General features: G+C 41.6%; 1 protein-coding gene across 2 annotated transcripts in view; it reads left to right on the plus strand.

Moving 5' to 3' along the window:
* Positions 1–9,850, plus strand: part of LAMA3 (laminin subunit alpha 3) — a 273,500-nt gene that overhangs the window by 23,477 nt on the left and 240,173 nt on the right. For both annotated transcript variants that reach the window (XM_025365425.1, XM_025365424.1), the window contains exon 2: positions 2,454–2,606. In XM_025365425.1, coding sequence (XP_025221210.1) covers positions 2,454–2,606 — 153 coding nt within the window. The remainder of the gene's footprint in view (positions 1–2,453; positions 2,607–9,850) is intronic.

Here is a 9,850-nt window from a genome sequence, read left to right on the forward strand (position 1 = left end):
GTCTGCTGAATGACATGGACAGGAGCTGCAGAAGGACTGGTATATCTGCGAAAGGCTAAGATGATTCTTAATGAAAGAGGCCTTCAGGCCATTGTGAAGGCTACCATTTAAAACAAATTACAGGAAATAATGTATGTTAGTGATTATGCACCGATGTGTAATAAACCAGAGTTGTAGCTGTTAGAGAGTTACAGGGTAGTGTTCACTCGTTATCCCTGGACCCTGGACTTAGGTCTGGGTTCTACCATTGACCAGTGGTGTGGTTCTTGGGAAAATTACTTAACATTCCCCTCTCTTTCCTCATCTGTAAAATAGAGGTGGTAATAATAATCTTAGTATGAAAATGTAAACTGGGAGATCTACAAATGTTCATCTTAATTATTATTATTATTGTGAAATTGAGAACCACTCTAACAATCTAGAAAGCACCTTCTGCATTCCTCACGTCTGTAATGTAGAGATGGAGATAAATGTAAATCATAAGCTTTCTCATTTTGGGGAGAGATTTTGCTTCTAGCCAGATGTAAATCTTCTAAACTTTGAGGAATAATAATTAAATTTCCTCATCATATAACTAAATGTTCTGGAAAATGTTCTTAAGGGAGAAATAAAGATCATACTAATAGTAAATGTTTAGATGTCCTAGCTTAAAACTTATTCATGGCTGGGCACGGTGGCTCATGCCTGTAATCCCAGCACTTTGGGAGGCCGAGGCGGGCAGATCACCTGAGGTCAGGAGTTCGAGACCAGCCTGGCCACCATAGAGAAACCCTGTCTCTAATAAAAGTACAAAATTAGTTGGGCGTGGTGGCACATGCCTGTAATCCTAGCTACTCGGGAGGCTGAGGCAGGAGAATCACTTGAACCTGGGAGGCGGAGGTTGTAGTTAGCAGAGATCATGCCATTGCACTCCAGCCTGGGCAACAAGAGTGAAACTTCGTCTCAAAAAAAAAAAAAAAAAAAAAAGTTATTCATTAAGTACCTTCTTATGACAATGCATTTTATAGAAAGAACTAACATTTTTGAGAAATGGCTGATGGAATTATTCCTTGGTTGAGTTTCTAGTGGGCGCAAGGCAGTGTGTTGGGCTGAAGTGATAGAGGGAAGAGTGGGAAACACATGGCCTCTGACCTCAGGAAGTAGCGGGGCTACATACACTCAAGGTGCTGCTTCCGAGTTATAGAAATATTTTTGTATAATGTGGAAAGATAAAGATCTACACAGATACCTCACCACGCATGAAAGAACCATGAGTTGCATACTAGATGAAAACATGTGGTCACACCTTTGGTTACATACCAGCATCAAATTTCTCTCTGAACACTTAAGAATTAACTTCTAAGATGCTGGCGAGGGGCAGAGGTACCTCTTTGTCACAGCACATTCCTTGGGAGGCTGTGGGTATAAGTTTGCCTCTTTGTCCCCCTCCTATGTGATGGTTATACTCTAAGGGCATTTAGTTTGGGAGCTGATAGTTCAGTATGTGAAGTCCATCCCTGGGGAAGCATGATCCTCTGACCCACTTAAAATACATTCGACATAGAAGAAAGGCCTATGTTCAGGTTTGAGATGGTAAATGGCTGCAAAATTATGCAAAAACCAAACCAAAACAAAAACCAGGATCAAAAGAATCTTTCTAGCAGGAAAAAGAGTAATTCAATAAGGAGTTAGAGATTATAATACCAAACAGATTATCACTGCAGGTAAAAATGGATCCCCATCTACTGACTGAATTAATTACTGACTTCTCAGTGCTGGTATTCACAGCCAGCCACATCTCTCCATGTACCTGGCAAGCCTTGTCTCTCGATGCTTAGGTCAAACAGGACCAGCCAGCCCCTGTGCCTTTGTTCATGCTGGTTCCTCTACCTGCAACACTTTCCCTGCTTGCACTCACTGCCACTTAGCAAAGTCCTGTCTGTCCTCCCAGGCACTGGACATGCCCTGTCTTCCACCATGGAATATCTACTGCCGCTGGCCGCAGCCGTCTGCTCCGTGGAGGCGCTTGCTGTGCACCCCTTCCCTGATGGTTGTTCGGATCCTCGATGCCCCGCTGGGACTGTGGGGAGGGATCTTTTTTGTACCCCAGTGCTGCAGACAGAATTGCACAGAGGATGACTTAAAGAGTGAAGTGGATTTGTTGAAGTGAAAACCTCTTTTCATCGCAAATACAACAGGCTCTTCTTGAAGTGTTGTATGAAACAAAAACATAGCTGTAAAGATGGAAGATAAATAGACCCCATATCCTAAAAACACCATAAACAGAGACATAAATTGGTGATAAGGTTTAAGATAAAGAGAAAGCCTTACTGCTACTTCAGAATACATTTCAGTGAATTTTAACAGCTGACATCTCCAAGGTGTATAAGATAGTCTTTCTTTGGTTCCCTCTATTTGCTATATGGATTAGAAAAAATTACTTGAAAGTTAAAAAAAAATCTTTTTTTTTTCAGGGCCAGTTCTGTGACTATTGCAATTCTGAGGACCCCAGGAAAGCGCATCCTGTCACCAATGCTATTGATGGATCTGAACGTTGGTGGCAAAGTCCTCCCCTGTCCTCAGGCACACAGTACAACAGAGTCAACCTCACCTTGGATCTGGGGCAGGTGAGCTACACTTTCAATTGGAATGGGAACATGAGCTTAGATCACTGTTTCTATGGGGATTTCTGATATAATAATTATTGTAAAAAGCAAACTTCAGTTTTAATCCCCTAATCATTGTTAAACCTGTTAGATTAATATTTGCTTCCCTTAAAACCCAGAACAGGCCAGACACAGTGGCTCACGCCTGTAATCCCAGCACTTTGGGAGGCCGAGGTAGGTGTATCACTTGAGGTCCGGAGTTTGAGACCAGCCTGACCAACATGGTGAAACCTCATCTCTACTAAAAATACAAAAATTAGCCAGGCGTGGTGGCAGATGCCTGTAATCCCAGCAACTTGGGAGGCTGAGGCAGGAGAATCGCTTGAACCTGGGAGGCGGAGGTTGCAGTGAGCCAAGATCACACCATTGCACTCCAGCCTGGGCAACAGAGTGAGACTCCATCTCAAAACAAAAACAAAAACAAAACCCGGAACAGTGCCTGGCAGCATGCAGATAGATCCCCATCCCTGTCTATCAAATGAGTTTAAAAAATAGTTGTAAATAGTTTCATTGGCAAAGATATTTTTATTATTATTTTTAATTGTGGTAAAAGAGACACAACATAAAGTTTGTCATCCTAACCATTTTTAAGTATATGGTTCAGTGGCACTGTGTACATTGACATCATTGCGCAACCATCGCCGTCATCCATCTCCAGTACCCTTTTCATCTTGCAATACTGAAACTCTGTACCCATTAAACAGCAACTCCCCATTCCCCTTTTTCCTGCTGCTCGCAGCCAACATTCTACTTCTCTTACTGTGAATTGACAACTCTAGGAAGCTCATATAAGTGGAATCACATAGTATTTGTCTTTTTGTGACTGGCTTCTTTAACTTGGCATGATGTTTTTAAGGTCTTGAAAACATCAGGGTAAGTGAAAGGAGCTAGGCATAAAAGGCTATCTTATATGAGTCCATTTATATGGAATGTCCTGATAGGCAAATCTATAGAGAGGAAAGTAGCTTAGTGGCTGCCTAGGGCTAGGGGTTTTGGAGGAAATTGGGGAGTGACTACTAATAGGTATGTTTTTGGAGAGAGGGTGATGAAAATGTTCTAAAATAGATTGTGATGATGGTTGGACAACTCTGTGAATATGCCAAAGACCATTGGCATGTACACTTTATATGGGTGAACTGTATGGTATGTGAATTGTATCTCAATAAAACTGTTAAGAAAAAAAAGGATTCATGGAGAGAGAGTGTTTCAAGTAAAAAAAAAAAAAAAGGAGGGAGAAATTAACTGTGTCAAATACTGTTGATAAGCCAAATAACAAAAGATGGATAACTGACCAGTAAATGACTATTGGATTTGCCAGTGTGGAGATCATTGGTGACTTTGATAAGACAGAATTGAAAAGTTAACTGTAGGGAAATCAAGAGAGAATGTGAGAGGAATTGAAGCATCTAATACAGAAATCAATTTTAAGAGTTCTGCTCAATGGGGCAAAAAGAAATGCGGGAGAATCATTGAAAAGCCAGGTAAAGAGAAAATTTATTTGTTTATGATAGAGACAGCAACATGCTTGTGTGCTTGTGTGCAGATGGTAACGTAAACAGGAGGAAGAAGACTGCTGCTATTATTACCTGAGTTTGTTATGTCAATACTAATACTAAAACTAATGCTAATACTAATGTTAATGTTTATACTCTTCTTTTTGCTGGGAAGAGTTAAGCATAGAGTACAGTTCATATAAAAATACTACTTGAAAGAAATAAAAAGGTAAATGCATCCCATAGTATAGAAATGGAATGATACTGAGATTTCTTAGAATGTGTTCTTTTCATTTTGATTGGGCAGTTTTGTGACAGAAGGGCTTTCAACCTCTTTAGTTCATGTGTTGTGCTAAATTAGACCTCTCCTGAGAATATTTTCACCATTAATTTGTATCTGCAGGAATTCACAGAGAGCCTTCATGATTCAAAAGACTCTAAAAGCCTCCTTTCAACTATAAGTTAGTCTTATCCCTCTGATACATAACCTCTAGCGTTCATTCAGTAGCTTCTGACAATACTAACCAAGAATTACCTACCATATCACTTCTTTTTTTTTTTTTTTAGACAGGGTCTCACTCTATTGCTCAGGCTGAAGTGCAGTGGGCAAACTCGGCTCACTGCAACCTCTGCCTCCCAGGCTCAAGTGATTCTGGTGCGTCATCCGCCCAGGTAGCTGGGACTACAGGCATGTGCCACCATGCCTGGCTAACTTTTTGTATTTTAAGTAGAGACAGGGTTTCACCATGTTGCCCAGGCTGGTCTTGAATTACTGAGCTCAGGCAATCTGCCCACCTCCGCCTCCCAAAGTACTAAGATTACAGGCATGAGCCACCATGACCCGCCTATATCACTTATTTAACTGAGGGTTTTTGTAGTTAACAGGGAATTTTAATCCATCAAAATGACCCATACTGAACTTGCCCATATCTGCTGGATTGTTCTTTTTTCTTTAAAACTCTTTTTTAAACCTACTTTAAAAGCCCCCTTTTGAGGTACTGAAAAATTCCCTAATTAAGACAATTAAGAAAACATCAACATAGGAACAGTTCAGTACTTTGCTGGTTGCTGACAAACTTGAGTCATGGTATGCATATTCATGAGGCCTGTGTCCACCCACCTGCTCTGCGAGCCAGCTGAGAGTGTGGGTTCTGGAGTCAGCCTGGCTCAGTTTGTCCTGATTGCTCTGTTCACTTGCTGTGTGGCTTTAACAAATATATTTATCTGCTCCCTGCCTCAGTTTCCTCATTTATAAAATGAGATAACTGTGCATACCTCATAAGATTATTATAAGTTCTCAATGAGTTAATTGCTTCATTTAAAACTTCATTTAAAACTTCTAAAGACTGCTCTAAAGTTTTTTTTTATTTAATAAAATAAAGTGAACTTATTTAATAAAATAAAGTGAACTTTAATAAACTCTCATTAAAAAGAACAGACTGATCACATTTGTGCCTCTAGAAAACACTACCTATAATGCTGAAGAAAATGCTCTAAGAAAGTCTAGGAGCAGGAAAAGCACGATCAGTTCTGTCAGACTGAAGATATTTCTTTCCTCTTCTGTGTCGGAGCGTGACATGTTTTAACAAGCATGTTGCATCTTGTAAGATTCCTATTTTTTGCCCCATTGGTAAGATCTGTGTTTTCTTCCTTTAGCCGGAATTAACCATAAGAATGTCACTGAGAGGTTAGATTTCATAATTTAATAGTAACATGAAGACTTTAGAGGGAGGAAAGTGGGCATTTTGATGCATGGTTGAGAAATAAAATACGGATCATAAATTTGTTACTACAAAATCACTTCTTTTCACCTGCTAAGAACTGAAATTTGATTCTGATGTGCTGTCGTCAATTTGACAGCTTGTGCTGTTGTGAGGATCTTATTTTCTTTTAGACTAGTTGGTGTTTTTCATTTTTATTTTTTTGGCCAACAAGTTTGACCAATAAAAACATTACCTTCCGGACTTGATCTTTTTTTATTTTATTTTATTTTTTTGAGACAGAGTCTCGCTGTGGAGTGCAATGGTGTGATATCGGCTCACTGCAACCTCCGTCTCCTGGGCTCAAGTGATTGCCTTACCTCAGCCTCCCAAATAGCTGGGATTACAGGTGCCCACAACCATGCCTGGCTATTTTTTTTTTTTTTTTTTAGTAGAGATGGGGTTTCACCATGTTGACCAGGCTGGCCTCGAACTCCCGACCTCAGATGATCCGCCCACCTCAGCCTCCCAAATTGCTGGGATTATAGGCATCAGTCACCGTGCCCGGCCCCCGGACTTGATCTTAAAGGACAGTTTCCCCTTAAAAGGTGGTAAATGTAGGACAGTTCTGTGATTCACTAGAGGCATCATACTTTCTGGGGTTGTTCAAGTTCATTTAATTATACATTATGCAGTAGTTTCAGGCTATAGAATGAGGACACGATCTCTTTCAGGAAGCTTTCGTATCATCTGGCCAGATATAATGAGTTCAGTTTTACTGAAGCATGTGGATGTCCAATTTTTAAAAGGAGAATCTTTGGAATCTAGGAACCTTTGTTCTTCCTGGACTCCTGGTGGGGCATGGGCTTTGGAGATCTCTCCCGTGAGATCGGAAGGTGTAGCGATGGTTTCTACATACACACCCTGGACTTCCTCCAGAATCCAAACACCAGATTTCTACTCTACGGGCTCCCTATGTTCGCCCTCCTGCTCCCTCCCCGGGGTGAGGTATAGGGAAAAACACAAGGAGGTGGGTGTGGAGGGGGTTCCTGTGGTCCGTGACTTCAGCCCCCACAGAGCAAGCCTGACTCATTGTGTTCCAGGGAACAACAACAAAATTATCTGGAGAAGAATTTTGAGGCTTGTATGCAATGTGTAATGTTCCCAAGAGTATAAATTTGTTATTTTAACCTGTTAGTAGTAAAAATAAACAAAGACAATCACTCACCCCCAACACCAAGCCCTGAAAAGGACTGAGGGTTGGCTTCAGAGGATGGAGGTGTGAGGAGAGAAGGTGACGCTGCCCCTGCTCTACAGGGCTGCAGGGGAGTGAGGTCTGGAGACAGCAGATGTGGCTGCAGGAACAGAGCTGCAGAGATGGTCCTTTGGACCTTGTAGAGGCAAGGGCTGTGATGCCCATGGCTCCCTGGTCCCCCTCTGAGTGGCAGCCTGGAGGGACAGTTCCCACACCTGTTCCCTTGTCCCATCTCAAGGGCCTGCATCTGACTCTGCTTCCTGTCTGAAGGCTCTTTCTGGAGCCACAGGAGCTTCTAAAAGGTGTATCTAGAGCAGCCGGCAAGCCCAGCACTTAATACCCCAAGGGGCAATCCTCATTCCAAGAGGGACAGGAGTTGGTGGGAAAATACTGCATTTCCCTGCCTATCAATGGGCCAGTTCTAAAGTGCCTTCTACATAATTCCTCAGAGTGTCCCTGGTAGAATGGAGCCTCTGTTGGGTTGCCTCTGGTGGCAACCCACTCATTAACACATTGATTTTTGGCTTTTCTTGCTCCCTTATGTTCCTCTCTCCCCAATTTGTGCTTCTTGAGGTCAACTCTTAAATAAACTACCTCTACTCAAGTCTTTGCCTCAGGGCTTTAGAGAGGGCCCAAACTAAGACAGAAGAAAGAGAATCCAGATGGACATAGTAGTTCATACCTGTAGCCCCAACCACTCAGGAGGCTGACACATGAGGATCACTTGAGCCCAGGAGTTTAAATCCAGCCTGGGCAACTCAGTGAGACCCCATCTCTAAATAAATAAATAAACAAATAAGGAAAGCAAGCCTAGATTGAGACCCTGAAGCCGCCTGCAGATGTTAACACAGGCAAATACTATGAAAATGTTATTTAAAATGCAAAAAATAGAAAACTCAGAAATTGTTTCTAAAGCTCCAAGGTTAAGTATAATAGGGGAAACTACATTATAAATTTTAAGGAAAAATATTAATAGGTCACAGGAAAAATGCCCCATTACTCTACCTTTCTCATTTTTCATGAATTCATCACAGACAGTGAACTCCCCAGGGGCCAGATGCAAATACAGGATCCAATCATCTGAGAGTGAATTCAGTATGTAGTTGCCTTCTAGAATCTTTTTTTTTTTTTTTCTGATTCCCTTCAACTTTCGTGAGGCTTTGGTAGATGAATCCAAAAACATTCTTTGTAGCTGACTCAGATGTGGAGGGAGGCCTGGGCTAGTTTCTGTTACTTTTTGGGCTTGAGGACTTTGGAGATTAACTTGGCTCTACAGATGGTTGGCTGGTGAGGTCACTAAGGAGGGTGACTCAGCTGGGTCCCTGGGTGGACACAGCCCAATCCAGAAGGTGGATGGCTCTTGGTTTTGACTCAGTCTTTCTGGATTCCTGAGGGATTGTATAGACTATAAGCTTCAGGAGGCCAGAGACTATGTCTTCTTTTGTTCACTGTGTTCTGTTCACTACAAGATGTTTTGCTCCCAACATCTTGCACAGTGTTTAGCATACAATAGTTGTTTAATAAATATTTGCTGAGTTAATGTAGAATGAGCCAAGGATGATTCAGCATCAGCCTGAACTTTCCCAGGGTATAGTAGTAATGGAAACATATCGCTGTGAGACCAAATCTCTGGGTGAGGGTGGAAGAGTTTTAGTTCTGTAATTAATTACAGTTGGTTCCATTTATGACAATTGAGTCGCTCTGCAACATTTTAAGAGTATTTTAGAGCTATAACAAAATTAGAAAATACAGAAGATTATATTTAGAACAATTTTGCTGTTAACAAAATTTTTTTTTGAGATGGAGTCTCACTCTGTCACTGGGCTGGAGTGCAGTGGCGCGATCTCGGCTCACTGCACCCTCTGCCTCCTGGGTTCAAGTGATTCTCCTGCCTCAGCCTCCCAAGTAGCTGGGACTACAGGCATGTACCACCACACCCAGCTAGTTTTCTTGTATTTTTAGTAGAGACAGGGTTTCACCATGTTGACCAGGATGGTCTCAATTTCTTGACCTCGTGATCCACCAGCCTCGGCCTCCCAAAATGTTGGGATTGCAGGTGTGAGCCAATAAATGTGTTACTAATGAACATCATCATGACGCACAGCCCTTGAAGTCAAACAATTCATTAGTGGGTAGAAAAACAGGTGCCAATAAAATCCTCTGGGCTACTAGGGATGCAATATCATCCTTTATGGCTTTATGGTTCTTTAGTAACTTCAAAGTGTTAATTTGCCTTTGAAGTAATTTATACATTAGGAAGAATCTGGAAATCGGGTGTTTTCTTTTAATACATGAAAAACTCAGTCTGGTTGCGGTGTCTCATGTCTGTAATCCCAGCACTTTGGTAGGCCAAGGTGGGAGGATTGCTTGAGGCCAGGAGTTCAAGATCAGCCTGGGCAACCCAGTGAGAGCCCATCTGTATAAAAAAATAAAATAATTAGCCAGGCATGGTGGCATGTACTTGTAGTCCCAGCAACTCAGGAGGCTAAGGTGGGAGGACTGCTTGAGCCCAGGAGTTGGAGGCTGCAGTGAGCTCTGATAGCACCAGTGAACTCCAGCCTAAGTGACAGAGTAAGACCCTGCCTCTATTAAAAAAAAAAATCCCTCTCTTTTTCTTTTTATTTCTTTTTTTATTTATTCTTTTTAAAATTCTTCTTCTTATTATTTATTTATTCTTATTTCTTTTTATTTCTATTTATTTCTTTTATACACACACACACACACACACACACACACACACACACACACACACACACA

This window comes from Theropithecus gelada, chromosome 18 (assembly GCF_003255815.1).
Source record: "Theropithecus gelada isolate Dixy chromosome 18, Tgel_1.0, whole genome shotgun sequence".
Classification (NCBI taxonomy): Eukaryota; Metazoa; Chordata; class Mammalia; order Primates; family Cercopithecidae; genus Theropithecus; species Theropithecus gelada.